Source organism: Neolamprologus brichardi, chromosome 7 (genome assembly GCF_056152115.1).
Source record: "Neolamprologus brichardi isolate AB-2024 chromosome 7, ASM5615211v1, whole genome shotgun sequence".
NCBI lineage: Eukaryota > Metazoa > Chordata > Actinopteri > Cichliformes > Cichlidae > Neolamprologus > Neolamprologus brichardi.
The window spans coordinates 51,984,785-52,012,126 of NC_142110.1; the positions used below are offsets into that span (position 1 = coordinate 51,984,785).

The window sequence follows — 27,342 nt, forward strand, 5'->3', positions numbered from 1 at the left end:
AAAGAATGAAAGTCTGGGAAGCGAATACAACGGAGCGCATGGATTGATCGCCATCGTGTCGTTACGTTTGAAACGAAAGCAGCGAGGTCAAGATGAAAACCTTCCGCGGATGGTAAGCAGCGAGCGTGACGTGAGATGTGAGTACCTTTGGAGAGGATTCAACTACACTTGAAGCAGACTTGTCAGAAGAAGCAGCTAAACCCCAGTGCGGGCCAAGGCAGGCACTCCTCGAGCGCTGGCGCCCTTGGAGTGAGAATGGGCGCACGCTTGAGTGAGTCACTGACAGGCAGTGAAAGGACAGCCAGTCCCAGGGCGCTGACGGCAGCTACTCGGGGTTAGTCACATGGGAAGGGAGGAAATACAAAGGAACAACCTGAGCATGCCAAGCACTTGCACTCAATGAGAAACAGGCTGAAGGTGAACGAGGAGCTGAGGCTGTTATTCATGTTATTTCACAACTTAAAAAAACCCTTATCTTAAAAGAGTGAGTTACACACTTCTTTGTGTTTCAGGTGCGCTTTAACACGTTGTGTAAAACAGAGGAATTAATCAGGCATGTCTTGACATCTGGAAAAATGGAAGCGAGGGCGAACTGTACCAACACGCATCTGGTACAGTTCGCTGCATTAACCTCCTAGGACCCAAACTCTTCCACAGCATATATTTGGGCATATTGGGGCCCAATGAATGTAAAAACAAAGAATTACCAGATTTTTTTTTTTTTACCTTATTTTTGTTTTTAAGAAAAATAAGAGCCACATATGAGGATATTCGTTTAAAATTTTGATAGAACAGTAGCAGTATAATGTCCTCGTAAGTCGATATCAGGCCTTTGTAGAGCAAAATTGAGTATTTTGGTCTAAATAACCCAAAATGTGATGTTCACATATGTGGACGCAGGTCCTAGGAGGTTAAGAGACAGTGACAGTGTCTGAAACTTGTGCAGTTTTGTTAAAATTATGGGAATAATCTACATTAAATGTGATACTACGAACACTTGTTGGTGTTTTGAAGGTCATAATCAGACTTATTCCAAAGAGTGTGGGTAAAAATTATTAATTCTTTATAGTTAAACACAGTTCTCAAGGAAAGGAAATCTGGCCCTGATGATGAATCTGAACAACTGAATCCGTTGGTTAGTTTTACCTGCTCGGCATGGTTGACAACAGTGATGGAAATAATAGCCCTCTGTGTCATTTATAAAGCGCACGGCTGTCTGGATACCACTCAGGATCGATTTAGCCAGGGGTTTATATTACAATAAAGACGCCATCTAGGCCGGGGTGTTTCTGTTTAAAAAAGCACCAATGAAAACTGAAACCAAACTGTGTGTCTGAAATGACAGGTGGAGCCACTGGGGCAACAGGGCATCATACAGAAAGGGGGTAAACGAAGGCATCTGGCTGATACAGGGATGCTGAGTGTGACTCTGTCCAAAGCAGTAGTCTGGCAAAGCAGCAGTCAGAGTAATAGGATTACTGGGATGAACGCTGTCAGATCACAAGCCATAAAATCCCCTTAGCACCCAGTGCAGGGGGGCAACCATCAGCGATCTACATCCATACTGTAACAGAGCTTGTACGGTATTATAGGCTGACTAATAAACACTTGTGTATGTAATATCTGACATCTGCTTTGAAAAAAATAAATAAATAAGCTGAGACCCAGAAGAAATTTTTTTTTTATATTTTTAGATTTTTTTGAATAAGGCTCTGATTTCCCCTTCTAGAAATCTGTGTGTTTACACACTACTTTGTATTTAATAATTAGTCATTATTAGTCTCTGGCTCCCTTCCACTGTGTGTAGTTTTTCCTGTCTACCCCCAACCCTTCATGGCTGCTGGCTGCCCGTCCCTGAGTCCTTCTTCCTGTTAAAAGGGAGTTTTTCCTTCCCACAGTTGAAAGTGCTTGCTCATATGGCGTGTTCTCTGTTTTTGTCTGTACCTCACAATATAAAGCATCTTAAGAATAACTGATAACTGATTGTCAAAATAGCTGGTAAAACAGTTTTTTGTTAATCTGTTAAGCATTTCATTTCAAACCCTTCAACAGACTGGCGACCTGTTCAGGGTGGACCCCACCTCTCGCCCTATGGCAGCTGGGATAGACTCCAGCCCCCCTGTGAACCTTAATTGGATAAACAGAAGAGAATGGATGGATAAATGGATACTAATCATTTCAGTAGTTGTTCTCTGTGTGCTGTCTCTTTGTTGGGTTAAAAACAAATCATCTTGGGTGTTGGGGAAACACTAGGTGATGAACCATTTACTAGAACAATGCAAGGTTTGAGGTCAGTGCTTAATCACATGCTAACCCTGTTTTAGGGAGGCAAACATGGGCTGTGAATCAGGGTTGCCCACCATCTGTGCCTTACATGCAAACATCCCCCAAAAAGTCCCCTTGAGGAGGCTTTAAGAGAGTGTGAGAGCTTTTATGAAGCTCAGACGTGAGTAGCTTAAATCTATGACTGAGACAGCTTCTCATGCAGCCCACTGCACCAGCAACAACATGTCTGACAACAGAAGGCAGTGCAAAGTGTGCCACCACATGGCATTGATTGATGACAGCCAGCTGCTTTCTACTTAGTGCTGTCTGCAAATTTCATTCCAACCTGACTGCATTCTTCCACAAGACAGGGTTAACACTGTGTGTAATAATATTTAAGTGAACTGTTTAAATCATTGTACGATTCACACAATACCTGGAATGTAACTACAAATTCAAATGGCAGGGGTCGAGTGGAGTCACAGAGAAAGAGGAGACTGAATCTGGCAGCATTCATTTCTTTACATTAATCATCTTATTTGGTGTTTTCATTTCGCAGCCCTGAGTCTTTGAGGTCCTTCATTAGTAATACACTGCAGAAGATTGGACGCAATCAAAGAGATCAAATACACAGAATGCCTTTTGTGCAGAATCAAAGGACTTGGTGGAGATGAGCAGTGTGCAGTCTGATAACCAGGACTATTCCTGTACTGTCCTTTTCACTTATTACCCAGAAGGTCTACAGCAGACCCACGCTGCTCACACACATACACACTTGTTTGTCGTGTAAAAGAATACATTACCAATTTGGGGGATTTAAACGGTGGGGTTTAAACATGAAAAAGCCAGCAGTCATTAAAACCTCACAATCTGTGATGTATGATGGTGTTTAGAGCCCAGCTGTATTTATATATTAGCAAAAGTTTTTTTTTTCTTCTTAGACAAACAAAAATCTGGAAAAATTGCATATTACTAAGATAATGTGACAGTGCAGTTAAAAAATAATCTTGGGTGTTTTGCTGCAAAGCTAAATGCAGCAGCCTTGGCTCGACTCCAACCCTTTGCTTTTTCTTCCCTAACTCTCTCCATGGTTGCCTGTCTCCTCTCCACTGCGCCATCTAGGTTAAATAAAACAAAAAACACCCAAAAAACATTTTTTAAGAAGAATTAGAAGATTTAGAGAATAAGAAGATTTAGATTAGTCATTCATTCTTCCAGCTTATTTTGAATTAGTTGCTTGTCCTGGTTTTGTGTTCTTGAGCGCCCTCTGGTGGACAAACTATGTAACTGTCATAAATTCGCTGAAGGGTGTTTCTCCCACGTCTTCACTTCTCTTTTTTATTTATTTTTTTATCAGCATTATAAATGTGAATATCAGTATATTGGCATATAACCAATATTTGCCAATATATCAGTCAGGCTCAGTCAGGAGCAACAAGTAACTAGCTTGCTTAGCATAAGCTCTGAGATAACTTGTTCAGAGACAAGAATTGAGATTTCCACACTGGCGCTCCGTTCTACATTACTTAACCATACATTACCAGATTCAGAAGAACTACATTACTCATACACTGATGAACTCAGCTGATTGCAAATAGCTCATATATCCAATTGCCAAGCTCTAATCTGGGGCAATATTAGTTTAGTTTAGCTCCTTAAAGAAGCAAGTCCCCTATGCAAAAAATAGGGAAAGAGAGCCAACATATTAACTGAAGTATTCATAAATACCACATCTAGACATTTGCCAGTGAAATCCCCCAAAACAGAACAGACCCTCTACCGTTCTTGTGCATGAATGCATAAAAATGATTGGCTCTAATTGGCTCTTTGGGGGACGTGATGGAGCAACCACCATAAAGGAAAAAATACATTTGTATCTGATCATGGTGCTAAATGAAGTAAATTACTGACTGATGGCCTTCTGGGTGAATTCATGTTTGTGCTAGTTTTTTAATGACAATCAGTAACTGCAGACGCATTCCATATAAAGTTTATTGGGCTTAACGAGGCACTAGAAGTAAAGGATTTATTCTCTGGAGACAAGTTTCATGGCAATCTACTCATGGGATTTTTCAGTTTGGGCACAAGTGCTCCCCAATGGCTGCTGTGGGAATCTAATTAGATTTTCACAAATAGCCGGCTCTTCAACAGAGACAGAGGTCAGTGATATGACTGACATTTGATATGACTGTGTCCAAAGTTCTTTTACAGATGGTCAGCAGAATGAAATTGCTTGCTGGTATAATGGAGTCAGGATAATTCTGGAAAGCTACAACATGTTCCTGCACTTGTCTGATGTACCTAATCTAGGTGATGGTGACAGGAAATAGAGACAAATAGACATGAAAAAAGAACAAGATCTAAGGAGCTTGGGCTTTATCAAAAGCCACCAAAGACAGGCAGAGAAAGTGAGAAACCAGACCAGTCAAAGATTACACAGAAATTCAGCTGGGATCAAATTATTCAAAGGAAGCACAAGAAAACATGAAAGAGTTCAGAGTTTAGGAAATTGAGATTCCGCTCCCAAAATAAGCTAAAGCCTCCAGTGCATATCATTATACAGCTTGTGGGCTGTCTCTTCCCTCATTATTCATTCAGTTCTTCTGCCCTGATGGCTTGATGCTAGTGAAGATAACAATGAATGCAGCAAACAGTTTCTCCAACTTTCACTGCAGCAGTTTGTTACATAAAATCTGTAAAGGAAATCACAAAACATAAAAGCCTTGATGTTTTTGTCTTCAGTCAGTCTACTAAAAATACAGCAGTTTTTTATTTTATCTGTATTCTATCTGCTTATGCTGCAGGAACACAGTTCTTTGTAAGACAAAGATATTGTTAATAGACAAGTATGAGCCTATATTGGCCAATCACAGAGTGGTATTAGCAGCTACTGTGGATAATACATGTTGACATGATAAACTGGATAAACTCACAGTTCACAAATGGTGAGATCATCCACTAGACTGACTTAGACTATTGTTTAAACACACTCTCAGCACTGTGTGTAATAGAGTATGCATCAAAGCTGGGCAGATTATGTTCATAATCAAGCTTTGTCTAGTTTGTGAACTGTTCAATGATCCAGTGACAATGACGTTTCTGTTTAAAAGAAAGAAGAGCTCTGGCATCCCTACTAAACATCCATTGGTGCCACAGACATCCAATTTAGGTGAGTTCCCAAATTTGCGAGTAAAGGACAAACTATTCAACTGAACTCAATTTTATTTACATAGCGCCAAATCACAACAGCAGTCATGTCAAGCCGCTTTCTATTGTAAGGTAAATGCCCTACAATAACAAAGAGGAAACCCCAACAATCACATGACCTTCCTATGAGCAAGCACTTGGTGACAGTAGGAATGAAAAACTCCCTTTTAACAGGACGAAACCTGTAGCAGAACGAGCTGGAGGCTCAGGAAGGGGCAGCCATCTGCTGCGACCGATTGGAGGCGAGGGGAAAGAGAGAGGATAAAAGATGCACTGTCGAAGAGAGCAAGATATTAACAATAATTAATCATTTTAAAAAGGAACGTTGTGCTCACCTTATGCCAAACAAACGTTTTACTTGAAGTGAACATGAAAAAAGCTGTGATTGAGAGGTTTGGTGCTACAAAGTATTTGAACAATTTGATATATGTTTGCCACAACCTAACATATATATTATATGTTAGACTGTGGCCTCAAAGATATCTATGTTAATACAAAATCTCCCACTGAACATCATTGTTTGAGTATGATAGACTCTGGTTTTCTGGCTCTGCCAATGTGCGATACAGTAACTGGAGAATTATGCTAAATTGCTTTTAGTTTGATCGCATTCACTGGCTTGTGGGTGCCATCAGAGGTACAAATGAGTGGGAACAATAAGTAATGGCAATCTGGCACCTTCAGTTATTAAGTTATTAAATCTGATTGGCAGTTTTATATATCATTTTATAATTTCTCTTGTGCTGCAGGCTGATTCTACCAGCTGATGCCAAGCATACATTCAAATCAGAAGGCAGTGGCACCACAACGTCTTGCCTGCACACGCTCCTCACATGCTTTATCCTCTTTACATCAATCCTGAGTACGTGGATCCAGATGTCAATAAAGCTACGTTCAGAACCTAGCCTGTTACACTTTTTCAATGGGCAGGTTATTTCAAACAGCTGAACAAATATCGCCATGCACATAATATTACATTCACGTGATTATTAAATTTTCAAAGGTAAATAGTATTGCTCAGCAAGTGACATGATACTGGAAATTTAAAGTTTTATCTATTATTAATGAATTGTTGTTTAAATAATAACAAACATAATATTTGTGTGTTTTTCCAAGGCTACAATGGACAAAGGAGTGCATTTGCAATAAGGTCGTTAAGTTTAAGGCGTGGAATATCTTACAGCTACTGGTTGCGGTGTCCATCATCAGTGTCAGGTTGGCTCAGAATTTATAGATTTCAATTTAAGCTGATGACACTTTGTAGTGTAATGTGCAAATTCCACCTTTATACTAACTTTATACTGGCTAGGGTCTGGAAAGCAGTCGTGATAGCTCATGTAAGATCTGCTCATATATCCACAAAGAGCAGTTAGGCTCAGAGTCCCAGTATCACTGGTCAGGTGATCACAGTCTGTCCACAAAGAAGAAACATCTACTAGAGCTCATTATACTGTGGGGCAGCCGTGGTGGGTCATCTAGTCATTGGAAGGTTGCTATTTTAACCCCTAGCTCCAGTCTACATGTTTACATGTGAATTATCCTTGGGAAATATGTTAAACCCTAAATTTCCACCCATGTGAGTGTGTGAGTGAATGTTAGACAAACACAGAATAAAGTGCTTTGTGATTGGGTGAATGAGGCTAAAAATAAGGTGCCTTTTACTTCAATTAAGCACTCGAATGTGCTTTCTATGTATCAGTCCATAATACACATAAATGTGGGACTGCCTTTTGAAAATGCACAGCTTTTATTTCAATTAGATTTGCATAGCAGGTTTAAATGCAACTTAAAACAAGGTATATATTAATTGCAAGTAGGGAAGGGCAATATGGCCAAAATATTTATCATGATATACATTTGAAAATTTTGCGACAACGATATAACTGACGATATAATTGATGTGAGACAAAATACTTTACAACTCCACAACTTTATTAGTGCAAAAAAAACCCCATCAATGTATTTTCACTTAAATAAGCTGTTTTTTATGTGCATTAAAGCTAAAAATTTAACAGTGCAAATGCAAATTCCTTGCTGACAGTTTAACCAAAAGGTATTTCCAGTGGAAATTGGTCGACATATCCTCAGCATAACCATGTATAATATCCACAAAACTTAAGAGGTTATACGCACACAATAAGGCAATATTATGTTGAAGCACAGTACGTATCACTCCGCGAGGCTCCTGACTACGGTAGCCGTAATGCTCCGACAATCCATCAAGCGGTGCGGCTTTGTAGTATCGTACTAAAACAATTTTTGACAGATTTTTGAGCATTGTGTACCACATAAAATCGATTCAAGGTCAGTAAGCACAGCCAGAATCAATCAAAATCAAAGGATTGATTTTAAGTGTGCCGTATTTCCTGCTTGCATGCTCTACCAAAAATTGTGCTTTGTTGTGTATCCGATGGACGAAAGCCAAACCAGTTCCACACCACTGAAGTTGTAGCATTTTTACAAACCAATTCTGGTTCATCCGTTTCATTCAACGATCCGCTTTCGCCCTTCTCATTCTCCGTCGCCGCCATGCTTTTTCCACCATGTGCATATGAAAACAAAGGCACTGCGTTTTACCCATATTCTATCGCGATATTTCATTTTCTTATCATTGCCAAACATTATATCGGTATTACCGTGAACGGTATGATATGGCCCAGCCCTAATTGCAAGCCAGTCCTATAAATCCATACAAGTTAAATATCACTGTCACAGACAAAGGTTAAAAGAGCTCAGCTTTGGGAAGGAAAGAGATGGTGACTAAGATGAGGTGAGATAAAGAAGGAAGGAAATAATTTATTGCTTGACTGACTGATGAGAACACTGAACCACATTCATGTCAGGAGGAGTCAGGAGGAGTGTTGGTTCACCTGAGTTGATGAGTTCAATTCAAACTGGAAATTAGCCATGCTTTAGCTGTGTCTCCAAATATGGAAATCATAAATTTGCTACATTAAAGGTATCAAGACATTCCAAGTAAGCAGTAGGAAGCTGTTAAAGGAGCAAGAGTAAAGTGTAACTAACTGATGGAGGTAAGTTTGCATCAACCTGAGCTTAATCCTTAACTGCTTTGTGCATATTTGAACCAAGGCACATCTGAGACAGGAGAGGAATGATGAGAGGGAGAGTAGTACGGTAGTAAAACAAAAAGAAGATCAGGGTCTTTGGGAACTGAATTGGGGGAATGGAAGATTGAGACCTTCAGGCTTTATATGTAGCACTTTGGAAGAAGATGAGAGAAGTGAAATAAATGTGCAGGCGCGCACACCCACACAAACGCGCACGCGACTCCAAATCACATTTAGAAGTAGGGCAGCCTATCCTGCCAGCTCGAAAGCCTGCAGCACTTTCCTCAATCATTATCCAACAAACGATACTAAAGTACGATAGGCCCAGTTTTATCTGCCTACTCATGCTAAGGAAGAATGCTCCCAGGCAGAGAAGCACAACTTCCAAACATGGCACGTATATTTTAAGTAATATGACAAACGGACATGTGGGAAAATAGACTTTTTTGCTGCGATTATGAAAAAAAGACTTTTAACCTTGTGTGTCTTTAAAAACTGCAGGCACATTCTAGAAAACAGATAGTGCTAATCTGAATATAGAAAACAGCACATTCACAGTTTGTTCTACAATGTTTCTGACTCATCTTTAAAAACATTCATTACACACTTCTCAGTCTTAACTGTACTCTCCTCCACATCGAAGAAGAAAAACAGGTTTGTGGAATGCTTATTAGTTTGTTAAATAAGACTGAAATAACACATTTGCATGAATATTTAAACTCTTGGCAATGACACAAGTTAGACTGGCACATCCTGCTTCTCTCAATGCTCCTTTAAATCATTTGACAACTTAACTGTAGTTGAGCTGTGCCTTATTTAAACCTTTTTTTGGATATAATTGGAAAATACGCCATAAAATTGAATTCCTACAGCACTGAATTAGCATATTGTTCCTGCTAAAAACTGTTGTTTGCCTAGTGAAGACTGGGATGGAAATCCAATTGAGATACTTTGGCATGACCTTAAGCAGGCCATTCATCCTTAAAAATACTCAAATGTGGCTGAATTAAAACAATTCTGTGAAAAAGAGTGGGCCAAACTTTCTCTACAGAGTTGTGAAAGACTCATTGCCAGTCATCCCAAAGGCTTGATTGCAGTCCTTGCTGCCAAGGGTGACAGAACCAGTTATTAGGTTTTGGGGACAATTACTTTTTCATACAGGGCCAGGTAGGATTTGGATAGCCCTTTTCCCTTGATAAATCTAATATTAAAATACGGTTGATGATCTAAATGTAAGTGTGACACAGGGGCACAGCACTGTACAAAGTATTTAAACTGAGCTCAACCTTAAACAGCAACAGCAGTCACCACATGTAACTGAACTATACTACTGCAGGTAACCATTTTTTCATTATGAAAATACAATTTTAAAAAGGCAGTGAAGAACAAGACAAATGTTACGAACCTGTACCTGTCAGATGGTGTTCATCCTCGTTTCTCCTTGGAGAGTTGCACATACGCAGACTGGCTGTTCTGTCTGTCTCAGCACAATGAGTGTTTTAGCAGAGGGGGTAATTTGGTCATTTGTACTGTCCTATCCACCTTGAACTGGTGTCTTTTCTGGCAGGAACCTGGCATATGTGTTCCAACAATACACAGAAGCATATCCACTTGCTGGTTCGTTGACTTTAGTTGTGTTTGTACTCAAGATTAGCTACGGCAGGCTTTGTTGCAGCATTAACAGTGGAAATAGGCAGGCTACAGGACCGCTCAGGTTCTGGCTATACACTTTCAGAGACCATACCACCGTAATGTAAATCATTTTATATCTAAAAATACTTTAGATAGATAGATTTAGAACACACTCCAAATAAGTTTAACTGGTTAATATAATAAAACCCGAATTGTGTGCTGAGGTACAGAGTCTAATGGACAGTGAATGCCTATGGAAAACTGTGCCTTCAGGCTGTGCAGCAGGATTGAGTTCATGGTTTTAGAAATGTCTTTTCCGTTGCTTCGGGTGAGTGTAGGGACATCAGAGTATATAAGACTTGACTAATTGTGGCGCTGAAAGAAACAGCATAGCCTTAGGGATGATGATGAAAGGAGAAGCTTGTGTGTCTGTGCATGTGAAGCTGGTACTGGAGACAGGGACCACTTACTAGCCGTCTGTCCAACCATGTGAAGAAAGACTTGCTATCCCTTTAGGATATTTATTTACCCCACACACCAGGAATATACACCACGCTATCAGACAAAATCAAATATTACATAATATCACTTGTGTTGCATATTTTGAATGTGGAAGAAAGTTTCCGTGAATTCACTTCCAGTGAACGTTACAGTAAAGCTGCTCTCATGAGCACTTCAAACTGTTGCATTTTTACTACAAAATCAACCGAATTCCACTGAATTATACAATCGGTGGATTTTGTAAGGAGACAAAGCAAATCTCGATGAATGCTTCACGTCAGGGTCAGCTTTGGTTCATTCTGAATGATGGTTACATAAGACGAGGATCAAAGGTACAAATAACCTTCAGAATAAAAAGGTTTGATTGTGACAATTTAGAAACAAATTAGTCTCTCTCCTCTGCTCCACATTCTGCCTTGTTTTTCAGCATCCTAAAATTCTGATGACACTTTGTAGTGTAATGTGCAAATTCCACCTTTATACTAACTTTATACTGGCTAGGGTCTGGAAAGCAGTCGTGATAGCTCATGTAAGATCTGCTCATATATCCACAAAGAGCAGTTAGGCTCAGAGTCCCAGTATCACTGGTCAGGTGATCACAGCCTGCCCACAAAGAAGAAACATCTACTAGAGCTCATTATACTGTGGGGCAGCTGTGGTGGGTCATCTAGTCATTGGAAGGTTGCTATTTTAACCCCTAGCTCCAGTCTACATGTTTACATGTGAATTATCCTTGGGAAATATGTTAAACCCTAAATTTCCACCCATGTGAGTGTGTGAGTGAATGTTAGACAAACACAGAATAAAGTGCTTTGTGATTGGGTGAATGAGGCTAAAAATAAAGTGCCTTTTACTTCAATTAAGCACTCGAATGTGCTTTCTATGTATCAGTCCATAATACACATAAATGTGGGACTGCCTTTTGAAAATGCACAGCTTTTATTTCAATTAGATTTGCATAACAGGTTTAAATGCAACTTAAAACAAGGTATATATTAATTGCAAGTAGGGCAGGACAATATGGCCAAAAATATTTATCACGATATACATTTGAAAATTTGCGACAACGATATAACTGACGATATAATTGATGCGAGACAAAATACTTTACAACTCCACAACTTTATTAGTGCAAAAAAAACCCCATCAATGTATTTTCACTTAAATAAGCTGTTTTTTATGTGCATTAAAGCTAAAAATTTAACAGTGCAAATGCAAATTCCTTGCTGACAGTTTAACCAAAAGGCATTTCCAGTGGAAATTGGTCGACATATCCTCAGCATAACCATGTAAAATATCCACAAAACTTAAGAGGTTATCCACACACAATACGGTAATATTATGTTGAAGCACAGTACGTATCACTCCGCGAGGCTCCTGACTACAATAGCCGTAATGCTCCGACAATCCATCAAGCGGTGCGGCTTCATAGTATCGTACTAAAACAATTTTTGACAGATTTTTTCCTAAAATTCTGCTATTAGTTTTTGCAAATTGCAGTACTGAATACAACTTTTACAAAGGATAAAGACAACTTGTCACATCAAAATAACCAGATGCTGCAGAAAAGAATAGCATTCATCCTGTCAGTTTGAGTATATTTAAAAATTTTGTTGGAATGTGTTCATTTGATTGATTTAAAATATATTTAGTAGCACGTGTAATACTAAGAACTGTGGCATTACAAAGGTATTGGTACTGTCTACTAGATTAATTTCACAGTGACTCAAGCTTGGTGACATCAACTTTACAAAATATAGATTTTCTATAGCTAAAATTCTTCTGTGCCACTTTTTAGTGTTACAAGGCTCAAACACAGCAGGTCACGAATTGTAACTTTTTACTGTTAATCAAGAAGACGGTGCCACTGTTCACCCCGGGTAAACAAAAGATGAGTGCACCCTTTCAAAGCTGAGATCACGTCTAATCCACTACACATATAGGTCACCGACTATGCTCTTGTACATCTGCCATTAAGCTAGCATGAATACAAAGTAAAAAAAAACAATAACCTCTCATTATTGTCCATGCCTCTCTGGAAACAGAGTATCCCCCCCCATTCACACGTGGTGACCAACCACCCCCACTTTGCTGTAGATCTACAACTGCCTGGAATTAAGCTGTGCTTTCATTTCTCCCCCGGCTTTCTGGGACATGCAGGGTGTGTAACTGTTTTGCAAAACTGTAACTCAGGAACTGTTCATGTTGAGTCCTGACTGCAGTTCAGTCATACCTGGCCATGTTATGTGATTATCTGAAGTGTTTTAATCTAACTTTGAATCTACTAGAGGCTTTGAGCGAAATGCCTCATTTATGAACGTCACACTCATTCACAGGTGCTATGACTAAGTGGTATGTTTAGGAGCCTTCAGGCACGGCAAAACAGTTGTTATGGCTAGTTGCCAAAATTTGAGCTTTAAGAATTAATGGACGATGGAAACAGACTGGAAGGAAATGAATACTAATATTTCAGTGATTCTCTAAATGATTTCTGCCACTGCCAAATAAGTTGACCAGTATCACAGTGATGCAGTATGTTGTATGACAACTGAGTGAATGAACAAGAAGAATTAAAGAAGATGGTTAAAAACAAACGCACATGCTTTAGACTGCAGATTCCTTCAATTTGTCTGATGACTTGATGGTTTTTGACATAGACTGTATATAAAAGATAGCCAGATCTCCTGGTTCTGGTGTGTTGAAGTATCAGTGTCTTCAAAGGGCTCCAAAGAAATAATTTGAGCGAAGCTGATAGTTGACAAATACTAGCTAGCTTTTTCTTGCTATCATACAAAATATCACAAATTCTAGAACAAATGCTAATTCATCCTAGATAACTTTCGCCACCGTCCTTTTGTGCAATCAACTGCAGATCAGTTTATATTGCTTGTTATAATATTGTCTTGGAAATGTTTCAAAAAGGTACAAAACACAAAAAAAACTTGTAGACTTCCAGTTAAATGGCTCAGACTTGTGCAGGTGTAGCATAGACAGATCTCAGTTAGTGGCCATGGACCTGCAGTATCTATGTTAAGCACATGCTTTTGTTATGAAGGTGTAAATGAGCTGAATGGAAGTCTGTAGGATTTGAGTCATATTTGAAACCAGCCTCACGTGGTGTTTAGAGGTACTGCGGTTTTTGGGGTGTCCTTTTGTTAAACCCTGAAGTTGCAGCTTGATAATTGTTGACAAAATCCTGGGCTGCTGGGAGAAACTGGAAGAAGTAATGTCACGGACCCGGCTCTGGGGACTCGGGGTCCGTGGCCAGTGGGGACTAGGATTGTTGTTATTGTTGATATTATTATTGTTATCGTTATTATTATTTGGTGTGTTGTCTGCACTGCCCCTGTGCACATCTGTATGTAGGCAGGTGGCTGTGTTGCCTGTCTTCTGTGGCCAAGTTACAGGCACCTTCAGCCCTGGGGGCGTGGCCTGACTTGAGGGCTGGCCACACCCGAAGTCCTTGCCGCACACCTGCTCCTCATCTGGGCTCGTCGGTGGAGCTATTTAGAAGAGTGATGGAGCTTCCACCGACGCTGGATTATTGAGTTAGACTCCATGTCAGTGTCGCAAGTACTGTTAAGTGTATGCCTGCTGGAGTGGTGCCATAACGGCTGCGTCTGTTGGTTTTTCCTCAGGAGAGCGGAACACGGGACTGCAGGACGCACGGGGTGTGCGTGGGCACAGGAGCAGAGAGCACGGAATATCAGCACTTGGGAGAAGGCACGACACAGGAGTTGAGGGAGCACTCTGGAGACTTATTGTGTGGTGTACATTTACCCCCACTGTAAATAAATGCACTGTTCATTGCACTAAGTCCAGCGTTTGGGTCCTTTCTCCAACATTCCCCACGGCTTGCCCTGGCAAACCGTGACAAGTAATGACAGTACTACACACCAATATTTACTTATTCAACAATCAGTTACTGTCATGTCAAAAAACCAAAACAAAACAGTTGTTCAACCTACAGTCGGAGTTATGTCTGACTATAAAATAGGCATGATAAACAAAAATCGACAAAGTAAAACTAACTCGTGTAAAAAGTTCTGCTGTACCCCGTGACAGGTTCATCCCCCTCGACAGCCCAATATCTGCATCTGACACAATCATGACAGTTCTGCAAGCTCTCAGAAGACTAACAGAATCAGTGAAGCCAAACTAAAATAGCAGGAACCTGGAAAAAAAAAAGGTATCCTTCCTTCTCGCATGGCAGACAGGGGCTCTTCTCATGAGATGATCCAGACAGTTGCAGAGACAAATGCAGAAAGAAAGAAAGGATGTAAAAACCTGACTGTTGGCGGTCTGGGAAAGGAAGATGCATCCTGAAAGACACGTGCGGGAGGCTTAAAATCCCATTAGGGCCGATCAAAATTCAAAGGGAAGCATGCGTAGCCTGCCCTCAGCCTAAAATCTATTCCTGTCAGCACTGAGTAGATAGCCAGAGATGGGCTAAATCGAGGCAGTCTATTTTGGTAGGGGAAGAGTGAGGGTATGGAAAGAAAACAGCAGTGGAGAGGGGGGTGAGGCGGGTCGGGGGAAAATGAGAGAGAATAGCCTCAAACTTGTTTTTCTTTGTAGAGAGTCTGTGGCCTCCTGTAAATAGCACACGTTTGTCTCCCAAAGAAATTCCATTACATACACACGCCCTTTTTCTGAGGCAGTGAGCCGTGGAAGACCGCAAATCTTTCCGTGTGGATGCAGCAACACCAGCCTTTGTTATTCTGTCTCGTTAATCGATTGTGGAGGTTGTTAGAATACAAGAGGTCTCACTATTATAGAGCACTCAACCTCACACACACACACAGACTCGCAAACTTTCTATGTCACTGGTCACACTGAATGAAGCAAATTCAGACAAAACCAACACAGTATGACCAGTCAGCCATAATGGGAGGACGTCTAACAAAAAAAGCGACTCTGAAAAGATCCACAGGATACAAAATTGTGTCTATTCACTTTCTCTCCGTGGGAATGGCAGGTGTGTGAAAAAAAAACAAAAAACCCCCCCAAAAACTAGTACGACTCCTGCGTTCTGTCAAACCCAGATCCACTGTTTATACAAAGATGATGGTCTGTGCTGTCTGCCCTTCCTCTCTCCCTTCTCATGTTTGCGCCTGCTTTCTCACATCCACTGAGACCAAAGAGATTAGCCGAGGGATATGAAACGACTACGGCTCTGCCAGCTACCGCACAACCCTGCTAGATTCCAGGACTTCCTTCTCCCAAGTCTTTCTCCCGCTGCCATCAGTTCATTCCTCACTCTCTTTAATCATGCTTCGCACCGCGGAGTCTCTGCTCAGTGCCTCAGCCAAACGGCCGCGCATTAAATTAAAGACGAGCCTCTTTGCTTTTGTAAAAAAGGATGAAGTGAAAATCAGGAAGGCTACTCAAAATACATCTATATACAGCTAATTACATTTCACTTGGAAAACAGACCTAAAACATAAACTCCAGGAGTATTTGGCACATATGTGTTGACTTATTCTTTTAGGTTGCTGCTTAGTTTTTGCTGACAAAATCTACATAAAGTAAACAAGTTTGATTAAAAATGGTAGCTTTCTCTAGAAGGTCTGGTGAGCAGGCAACCATCTGTACGTCACACAACTCGGTTCCTCTACAACTGTTGTGGATGCTGGAATACGCTGTTGAGCTTAGAGCCCGACTGATATATCGTTAGGGCTGATATATTGGCCGATATTAGCTATTTGGCAACATATCAGTATTGGCATCTATAACAGCCGTTACATGCAAATTACTAAAGTTAAGAAGTGGTGATGCTGCATAGTTTCTCCACTGCTGGCAACGTAGCAGCTGGGCAGAGTCTAAACAGATAATCCATGTCTTCTGACAATAAAGCAAGATTATTTTTAAACTGCATTCTTATATTGTCCTAAGTATTTCTTCTTCAGTCACCTTTCTCACTCACTGTGTGTTAATAGACCTCTCTGCACTGAATCATACTTGTTATTAATCTCTGTCTCTCTTCCACAGCATGCCTTTTATCCTGGTTTCCTTCTCTCACCCCAACCAGTCGTGGCAGATGGCCCTGCCCCTCCCTGAGCCTGGTTCTGCTGGAGGTTTCTTTCTGTAAAAAAGAGTTTTTCCTTCCCACTGTCGCCAAGGTGCTTGCTCAAAGATGGTCATATGATTGTTGGGTTTTTCCGTATGTATGATTACTACCTTACAATATAAAGAGCGTTGAGGCAACTGTTGTTGTGATTTGGCGCTGTACAAATAAAACTGAATTGAATTAACAAGGCCTCAAAAATAACTACACATAACAAATTCTAGAGAAATGTTTATGCTTCACGAGTGTAAAAGAAAGAATATCAGCCCAAATTTTGGAACAAATGTGTGTATCAGTCTTATGTGTGTTTTACGCCTGAATGGGGCTAGTGCAAAGGCAGCCTCGTGGACAGCCTGTCTACCTGCAGAGAGTGTTTGTTGTCAGATGGAGGCGGCATCAAAACTATGTTTGACGATTGGTCTCTGGGTGATTCCTGCTTGTTCTACGGTTGTTCTGTCAACCATCTGCAGAGAAGAGCGAAGTTCTAAAAGAGCTGAAGTGGGACTGGGTGTTAAAATGGATTTTTGATCTTTGATTACTTTTTTTTTCTATGCAATGAATTGAAATAAGTGCAAAAGAATAATAATCAGGTAAATAGGGTGGTACAGTGGTAACGTGGTGAGCACTGTTGCCTCACACTATGAGGGTCCGTGTTCAGCTGGGTCCTCTCTGTGAGGAGTTTGCATGCTTTCCCTGTGCCTGGGTACACTTCCATGCATGTTAATGCATGTAGTTGTGAACATATGAAAAAAGCTATAAAAATGATACCAAATTGTTTGACAGCCACACTATCATATTTACAGTCATCAGGAGACTATTTGACACAAATCAGAGCTTTAATAATTTCCTATTACATCACATTTTTTTAAATACACTAATAGTTGCAGCTTTAGCAGCTTTCTTTGGCTCTGAAAGGAAGTGAATATACAGATATGCACAACCCCAACATGTATGCATCCGAATGAGAGCACACTCTTAGACATGAACATGAATAAGCACTAATGACAAATTGTGTATTTTTATATGGGAGCTTCATAAATACATAGTAAACAGATCTCACTATGTTGCAAGTGTTGTACATTTTGAAATGTACAAGATGATCTTTTTCTTGTAGCAACCAGCAGCATCTTCCCTCCTTGTCTGTACCTGCAGCCCGTGCTGTATCACCCTTATGATCATGTTTACTCTACACCTTTATTGATTTACAGGTTTGCTGGAATTGTGGTAAATTTAGAGGTGTGTTATCTTCACCCTCCAACAGCTTTCACAGGTTTATAGAGCAACCCTGATTTTTCCAGTTGTAGGGTTGCATTATGTTTATACAAATGCGGTTGTACAAATGTTTATACAAATTTGAAGTTCACACTATTGCAGTGTTTTTAAATTTACCCGAAAAGGGTAAAAAATAGAACCCCCAAGAGATGCTTGCATGAGTATCCTTAAATCTTGTGCATTTTTCAGGGGGGTAAATACACATTATGACTTTTTAGTAGCTCACACACACTCGGCTAAAGCTAAGAGCTTTGTCATGTTTGAACCAAGCACATCTAGTGAGTCACACTTAGATTACAGGACCAGCCTGGCTGTCTGATTTGGCTTTGTGTTAGCTTCCTGATGAAAAAGCCGGCCTTCTGGGGCAAAGATGATACTAACAATGATATGATTTTATAGCTAGGAGGGGGGCGGAGAGGGGGGGGGGTCATCATCTTATACTATAAAGTTGATTTGAGGAAAAAAAAAAAAAACTATCCGCTCAACAGAATGCAAAAATCAGAAGCCACAGACTGAGTTTGTTCAAATATGCTTCCTCCCCATTTTTTAAAGAGGCAATAAGAGCCACACAATCCACCTCAGCTCTCTTACTTTTTCATCCTTGCATTGTTTTCCCACGTCAGAAGCCGTGACACGCTGTCCGGGCACCACATGCGTCACGGTCTCCTCGGAACAAATACCTTCTGACAACAGCATGCTCTTTTTTTTTCTACTGTGTGTGTGATTCTCCTATTATTGTAAAGGTAGTTTCTGTCCTCCATCAAGGCCCACTCACCGCTGGACTCACACACTGATGAGTGTGTGAGTCTGTGTGTGTGTGTCTTTGCTTCCAGGCTTAAACATAGGATGACACTGTCTTTGGATCTTACCCTGATTCTCCTCATGGCTGCCACGATCTCCATCCGACTGTTGGGCCTGGGCACGTCAAGACTACCCACGTACTGCAATAAACACGCAAACACACATACACAAAGCATCAGCGTCAGGTATTATCCCATGGAAAACAGCTGCACAATTAATATTCCTTAGCCACAAACTGAGATCAGTGTATCCAATCCCTCGTGCTTCTACTCCCAAAGCCATTCTGCCTTCACAAGATTAAACGTGCAATTTCTTTTTCCATTTTCATCCTTGGAAGATAAACAGCCTCCCGAAGACAAGTAAGGGGGGGGGGGTTATCAAACGGCACCAAAATTAGGGATCACTTCAATAAAAGAAAAAAGCCGTCTTCACCAAGCCTCCAACATGTGATACTTCTCACCCCCCGGACATCAGCAACTCTAGCAGGTTTTCACTACCGGAGAGATCAGCTAACACGGCCAATCACAGATTTTCTTTGCAAAGTGTCAAACAGGGTGTCTCTATTTAAGACAAAATGTGTTTAATGTATGACAAAAAAAACCCCAAACAAAGCAAAGCTATGCCTTTTTAATGAGCTCTTTGTGGCTTGCATATATTTGAATACGCGCCTGTGTAATTAAGGGGCTCTGGGGACAATGACGCCTTTGATGTCTCTATCATTTTACAGTAAACTGTCTGAGAGCTTCACCAACACTGGCCTTAATTTATTGTTTACTTGGTAAATAGGATTTTCCTTTTTTTTTTAATTTAATGACTCATTGTCTTGTGTAGATTCTGCAGCTCACGGTTTTTGAATTTAGAAATGCATCATGCATGTTTCTTTTTGTTTGTTTGGTTGGTTTTTTGGGGGGAGGGATTCATCTTTTATATCTTACTGTTTTTATTTAACTGAAAAGTGTTGTATATTCACAGTAAATATCAGGTTTGTGCTGAGGAGTTATGGGACACTCAGCGAAAGAAAGGAACAGTGACATCACCCTGCTGCTGAGCAGGCCCAGTGAGATACAAGATACAAGCACCCATGTGAATGAACTTTGGACCAGAAACACTCCCTTTTTTTTTAACCCTTTCGGTTTGCTGATCAAACGGAACAACAAACAGACCCAAAATACAGTTAAAGACGCAGGTGCCTATGACTCACACAGCGATTGGTCCATCAATATGACTTTGTGCAAAGTGCCAGATATTTGCTATTTTCAGCTTCTTTTCCTGTTTTACATAAACGGAAACCGAAACTTTTGAAGTCCTGCACTGTTGATCTGACAAAAACAGCGGGATCTAACATCACTTCCACATCTAGAAAACAGATTTTGTTTTAATTATCTGTTCGCATCTATTGCAAACCATTACTGCTATTATTGGAAATAATCTAAAAAAGAAAAAAAAAAAAGAAAAAAAAGACAAAGCAACCAATGATGAAAGCAATCACGAGCTGCATCTCCACTATAAAAGGAATCATTAAAGCTGAATACGGTCTGGTTTCTTCGCGATCACCTTAATAATTCAGCAAGTTGGGAAAAGCCCCCAAATGCACTCAAAGCATCAAAAAATGATCATCTATCTTTATCGGCTTTTAGACGATTGAGTCATCCCACATCGGCTCTGAGTCCCGTCTGTAACATTTTAGACTTTAGATGTATGCGTGCACTAATACATGTGTGAGGTTGAAGACCTGCAGGCAAAGCTACCATGTGTTCAAACTTCAGCCCAGTGCACCTGCCGCTCCAGCAGGACACAGCAGGCTCATGTAACTCTGAAAACACTGCATATTAAGGAGGTTCGGGCTCTCTCCGGACTTCACCTTGGCTTGGAAATATATCCCGTGCTGGTAAGCCTCCTCGTTGTGGAGCGGCACCCTCGAGTCCGCCACATCATCCACCAGGTTGTACCTGTTCCTGGCGGGCATCGCGGCTTTCCTGACCTCTTTTCCCGGCACAGTAAACACGGTTCAACCGCTAAACAAACCGGGCTCGAAGCGCTACAGTCCCCATGTGTGCGCACGGCCCGGCTCCAAGAGCGAATTCCCAGCGGAAACGCGGTCCATCGTCCCCGCTCCGAGCGTCAACAAGGTCCCGGGTCCTCAAGAAGGACAAAACTGCGCGCCTCTTTTTTTTCTGATACAAAACACCGAAAAGACACTTGAGCGAATTCTTCTACACGCAGTAAGCCTCTGACATACAGGAAAACAACACGGATGTCTGTTTCCCACCGGGGAAATCCAACGTTGTTTCGCTCTGCAGGTGATGTTGCCTGCTGGCTGTGCTTTTTTCCCCCTTTTTTGAATCTCGTCCTGTTGGTGGCAACGCTGCTCTCTCTCTCTCTCTCTCTCTCTCTCTCTCTCTCTCTCTCTCTCTCTCTCTCTCTCTCTCTCTCTCTACAAAGCACAAAGCAGGTCCCTCACTGGAGTGAAGTTCCCAAGCATGACGCAACCCAGGAGCTGGGAGGAAGGCCGACGACTAAGTTGGTCCTCCCCTAGGGACATGAACCTTAGAAACCTTTGGAAACCGAAGGTTGGTCTGCTGCAGAAATAAAACTGTAATTAGCTGCTAATCACATCCGGACTTTGATCTTAAGTGGCTCGAACCAGCCAGACTGCCCGTTCTGTCAGTGTGAAGAAGTTCAATTATGCGTTTAATGCCTGAGATATCTTAAGGGGGAAAAGGTGAGATTTCATCTGTATTTCTCACCAGTTCTTCTACACCCGCTTCTCGGCGCTCATTGAATTTGACTGATAATATTCGCAGCAGGTGTCTTCTACATGATAAAGAAATGCTAATGTAATAAATAAAAAAAATCGGTTGGCACGAGTCTTCGCGACTAAATTTCAACTAACTTACTGTGAACTCTTTGTTAAAATAAACGAAATTTCTAAATTTTACATGTCTATTTATTCCTTATTTACTCTGGTGTAGTATGGATGGCTTGGCTTGCAAAACTTACCTAAAAGTCCAAAATGTGTGCCCTCCTTTACACTTTCCAAAATCATCCAGTGGGCCAGATTTCAGTCTTTGCTGAGCAGATTTTGGTCCCTGGGCCTTATGTTTGACACACTTCATCTAGGCTTTAGAATAGATCCACTTGCACAAAAGTTCTGTTAAATATCATGCAATAGCATGCATTGAATTAAACCCCACTTAAAAGTATGACTGATACAGTTCGGAAAACCATCAGACCACTCAAAACCCTCATGCCATATATCCGCTTATTTCTTATTTCATCATCCAGTGGCCCTGTTGGACCATGAGCCCTGGGCTGTTTTTCTCCACATTAAAGACACTTTTCAGGTCTGATCAGCTCATGCTGCTGATCAAATGGCTGGGATTCACACACATCACATATGTCCGTTTTCATCAGCCCTTTGAGTTTTCTAACCAGAGCCTCTGTGAGTCTGTTCCTATAAGAAGAGCTCAGTGAGCCCCCTTTGCCTGCCTGCAAGATAGTTTTTGATGGTTGCACAGTGGCATGTCATTTTACACAATGTATGGCTTATTGCACCTACATTATAATCAGCCCAATCCTTTTTGGCCACATTATAGAACAGCAATGTTATATTTGTTGCAAACTCTGATGCCCTCTTGGCCAGACGACTCTTTAAAAAAACACTTTTAATGTCAATGAATTGAATTGAGGTTTGCAAATGTGAAAAGGACTGATTACATTTGGAAACAGCATATTACATTAATATTAATAACGTGACATTATGAGTGGGAGCTGAGGCCCCCTAAAAGTTTGAACCTAGAATCGCCCCTGCCTCATATCATTCCTAATAAATAGATTTAACACATGTTTCACACATTGTGAGCCATCAAGTCATTTACACCTGTTTAAATATGCTCTGTCGGTTTTTGTTTTGTTTCGTTGTTTTGTTTTGTTTTTGACAAATACCGGAAATCAGTTTTTGGTTTCGTGATGAGAGAAACAGTGAATAGAGGGTTAATTCTCAGGACGCTCTTATCAGCTGCCGGTATTAACGTTAAGCCCAGTGAGCAGTCTGTAAGAGGAACATCATGTTCAGTAATAAAGCATCAATAATAAAGAGAGCCATCCTTTTGTAGTACGAGTAGTAGCCGCTAATCTATTACATAATTAATTACTGTGTTAAAAACTAAGTTAAATCCTCCAGACGTCAAATGAAATTAGGTCCTAGCGCCCTCTGCTGGCCGTTTACTATAAGTTACTGAATTTTAACGGTAACTTTGCCTTTTTTCCAGCTGTTTTTCAAGAAAAAGTAAACTTATTTTTCTTGAACTTGTCGCCTTGTTCTCCAGAGACAGCAGAGCCATAGACCTATAGAGACTAATCCTTGTAAATCAAAAGAATGACTGAATGAATATGCATGAATGTGAGAAAGTGGAAGCCAGGTGACACAACTAAATCCCACTAAATCGGCACTTAAAGGGCAAGAGCTTAAAAGTGAGAGAAGAAAGTCTTGTGACACACAAGACTTTTTTTCCTCACATAATGCCATTTTAATTAATTGGTGACAGATGGGTAGAATTAACCTGATTCATCAAACAGGCATTAAGCATCTATTAAACCTCCATGTAAGGTCAGTGCTACGGATGGGGCGGGGGGGGGGGAGGAAATCCAAGCAAAGAATCCATAGAGGATGTGGTTAAGCTGGAAATTTTTGGGGGAAAAAACTACTTTGAAGAAATTTCAAAGACAGTAAAATGCAATTTTTCCATTAATGATAAAAAAATACTGCATATATTGGTCATTTAGAAGGTGAGTTTGGATCACACCTGATACAGACACAATGAACTGCATAACCTGCTAGCAGCTAAATCCTTTTGATTGTATTCACGCTTTTCTCTGGTTCTTATAAGTTAAATTGGCAGTCACGATGCTGTATGTGTTTTGAGCTGTGCGTTCCTTTTAAATAATTTAATTAAATATACTTTTTTTTTTGTCTGTCCCATTTGGTTCTTTAGCCGTCAGAATTGTTGTCTGAAGACCAACAAGGTTACCCAATGGATTTACTTTGCCAAATGGATCATCACGGCCTTGCCGTATTGGTCCATTTGATCGACCTTTGTTGATATTATTTATTTTATTTTATTTTCAGTTGTTACATATGGGACAGACATGACTGAGGGATAGGAAAGGGAGAAAGAAAGATGAAGGAAAAGAAAAACAGAAGGTAAGAGGGACAGTGAGAAAGGGCACTTAAAAAGAGAAAGAAGAGAAAACAAATCTCCTGGATCACCTGTTGAGAGAACAAACAAAAAAACCCTAAACAGAGCAACATACTAAACACAACACCATCACGTTAATCTAGCTAAGTGTAAACAGCACTAAATACTAAATATTGAATGTTGTTGTGTAGCAAGCAGGACCGACAGTGCACAATGTGCTTGGAAATAGCAGCCAATAAAGGTGTAGTTTATGTCTATGAACAGTGAACACCCGTGTGCACACCTGTGTGGATCAGCGCGCTTGTATTCAAAAGGTTTCCCCATGTAATGGTGTGCTAGAGGATGTAGAGAGCCATAGCCCCGTCCCCCAGGGCATGAAGCAGGCATGGAGGAGATCCAGGCTCCAGATATCCAGAGGCCCCCTACGTCAGCACAGACCCTCCTCCAGGCCTGCTGCACGCAGCCACAAGGAGAGCACCCTCTAAAAGCAACCAGAGCCACTAACCAGGTTATGACCACAACCCCTGGGTTAAGCCCTCCAGGGATAACGTCCCCAGGGGTTCTCCAGACGCCCTAAGCCCATCCCAACCTCCACATCAACCACAATGGCGAAGGCGGGACCAAACCACGACCCCCCACCCCCGCTAGGTGATGGAGCCGATCAAAGGAGCCCAGAGGGATTGATCTAATGTGGTGGCAGAGGCTGTCTCAAGACTAATGTGATCTATTAGATGGTTTCTATATTGGCTAGAATTAAGATTATTTTTATTTTTCCAGCTCATGAGGACCGTTTTCTTGGCAATGCATAGGGCAGTAAAAACCATGTGGACTGTATTAGTTTCTGTAGTGACATCATCCAATTTGCCCAACAAGCATACTAAAGGGGAGGTTGGAATTTTACATTTGAGACAGTTTGATAAGTCTTCACATATCTCACGCCAAAACTTCTGCACTGGTGGGCAGAACCAATTAGCGTGGATGTAATTGTCTGGTGTATTGCCTTGACAGTGTGAGCAGTTGTTGGAAGATGTAAAGCCCATCTGGAACATCCGATGACCTGTATAGTGCACTCTATGTAGTATTTTGTATTGTATTAATTGCAGACTGGGATTTCTAATCAATTTAAAGGTTTTTAAGCATATCTGAGACCAGAAGTTTTAGTCTAAGCCAACTGACAAATCTGCTTCCCACTTTGCAATAGGAAGGGATATTGATTCATCTATTTTAGAAAGTGTTCTGTATATTTTAGACAATAATTTAGGGGATTTAAGAGTAAGAAAATGTACCGCGCTTGGTGGTGTTTGCAATTCAACTTGACTGAGGTTAAATTTCTTTTTTACTATGGATTTAATTTGTTGATATTCTAAAAAATTTTCTTGTTAATCCCATATTGTGTAACTAGTCTGTCAAATGGAATAAAGTCTGTTCCTTCTACTATATGTTCTAAGTATTTAATTCCTTTACAACTCCATTCTGGAAAATTAATCATATTATTGTTTTGTAATATGTCAGGGTTATTCCAGATAGGTGTACGTCTGCATGGGATTAATGAAGACTCCCTCATTTTTAGAAACTCCCACCATGCTGTCAGAGACGAGCTGATGTTGATGCTTTCAAAGCATTCATGTCTTTTGATGTTTGAACTGATAAATGGTAGGTCTGAAATCTCTAGATTATTGCATAGTGCCTGTTCAACATCTAGCCAGGGCTCATCTAAGAAGGTACGTTTTAACCATCCTGAGATGTACTGAAGTACTGAAACATTTGGACCATATATACTTACATAGCTTTTTGTTAAATATTGATAATTTAATAATAAGGAATCTACCCTCTGGATCTATAACTGTATCGAGTACTGTAAAATTAAAATTTTTATGTATTAAAATTGCTACTCCCCTTTGTCTAGAATTATAACAGGCTGCAAACACATTAGGAAACTCAGGTGTTTTAAGTTCGTTTAAACCTGTGACAGGCCTGTGAGTCTCTTGTAATAAAACAACATCTGCCTGTAGTTTTTAAATATCTTTAACCTTTTTTCTCTGGTGCCAGCTCCATTTACATTCCATGTGACAAACCTTAGTGTGCCCATAATTGTGTGTGTATGTCTAATGATGTACGCTGGGAGCTTCTTTTAGACGGGTGAAGAGAATGTGGAAACATCACTTGTTTGTAAATAGAAAGAGAGAGAAAATGTGTGGTGAGAGGCTCCATAAGTCTGACTATGTGTGTGTATATTCACTAATATGAACAAGCGTGGCTTGCGTGTGTGTCCTATAAGTCTATGTGCGCTGTGAGGCTGTTGTAAATGTGCTGCCGTTGAGCGCATGTGTTTGCGTTACCGTGGTATGTGAATTAGTAGTTTAGGTAGCCCTAGTTATCATTTACAGTCATTCACAGAACACCTTGAAACTAAACACAACTAAAACTAGCCCTTTCTCCATTACAGCTCATCACGTGTGAACATGTGTCTTCCATTTTATTGCATTCTATCTATCGTGTTCCTCTCTCTATACAGTATGTAATTAAAAGTATTGTATTTTTGCTATTATGGTAATGACATCCAGTTAGACAGGGAAGTTCCATCTGTAGCAGCAGCTATCAGAGTGGTGGTTTTTTAATACTTTTGCAGGTTATTATGCAACCTATCAGTCTGTCCGTGTGAGACAAGATGCATTCTCAAAACGTCAGATTAAAATAAGATGGATGGTCAGTGTGCTCTGACTGATAACGTCAAACATGTGTCTTTTCTTTCTGACTGAGCATTAGATAAGATGAGCATTGCTTCTCTCAGGTCTGTGTGACAAATGTGAAGCCACAGCTGATAAAACCCTTCAAGTCTCGCCACTTGGCAGTCATCTTGTCATACGCCTGGGTTTTTATTTTAAAACATTAACTATAGGATCATCAACCAAATTAAATTAAAAAGCCAAATTATATTAAAAGAAAAAAGTTTACTAAATTTACTGGGTGGTGTGGTGGTTAGCACTGTTGCTTCACAGCAAGAAGTCCTTGGGTTTGAATCCACCATCTGGTGGTGCTTGCATGCTTCTCCCATGTCAAAGGAGCTTGCAAAGAAAAGCGTCTGGACTTCTTTAAATCTGGGACTCCCCACCATTTGACCTTAGAACTGAAGAAGCTTCTCGGATGAGAGGTGAAACGTCTTCGAGCAACTTAAAGAAGTCCAGACGCTTTTCTTTGCAAGCTCCTTTGACTACGATGACCTGGATGACTGAGAACCTTCACAGACTTCTCCCATGTCTGCTCTCTGAGTACTCCAGCTTGCTTCCAAACACATACAGTTAGTGGGGTTCGATTAATTGGTTATTTCTAA

The 27,342-nt window shown here is 40.6% G+C and overlaps 1 protein-coding gene across 1 annotated transcript in view; it reads right to left on the reverse strand.

The window, feature by feature from the left end:
- si:dkey-34e4.1 (carboxyl-terminal PDZ ligand of neuronal nitric oxide synthase protein) overlaps nucleotides 1-21,186 on the reverse strand; it is a 52,819-nt gene extending 31,633 nt beyond the window's left edge. The window contains exons 1-2 of the mRNA XM_006796800.2: nucleotides 20,675-21,186; nucleotides 18,882-18,953 (exon numbers count right to left, since the gene is read on the reverse strand). Of these exons, the coding sequence (XP_006796863.2) occupies nucleotides 18,882-18,953; nucleotides 20,675-20,779 (177 nt within the window). The 5' untranslated portion in view covers nucleotides 20,780-21,186. The remainder of the gene's footprint in view (nucleotides 1-18,881; nucleotides 18,954-20,674) is intronic.
- Nucleotides 21,187-27,342: the final 6,156 nt, after the last annotated feature.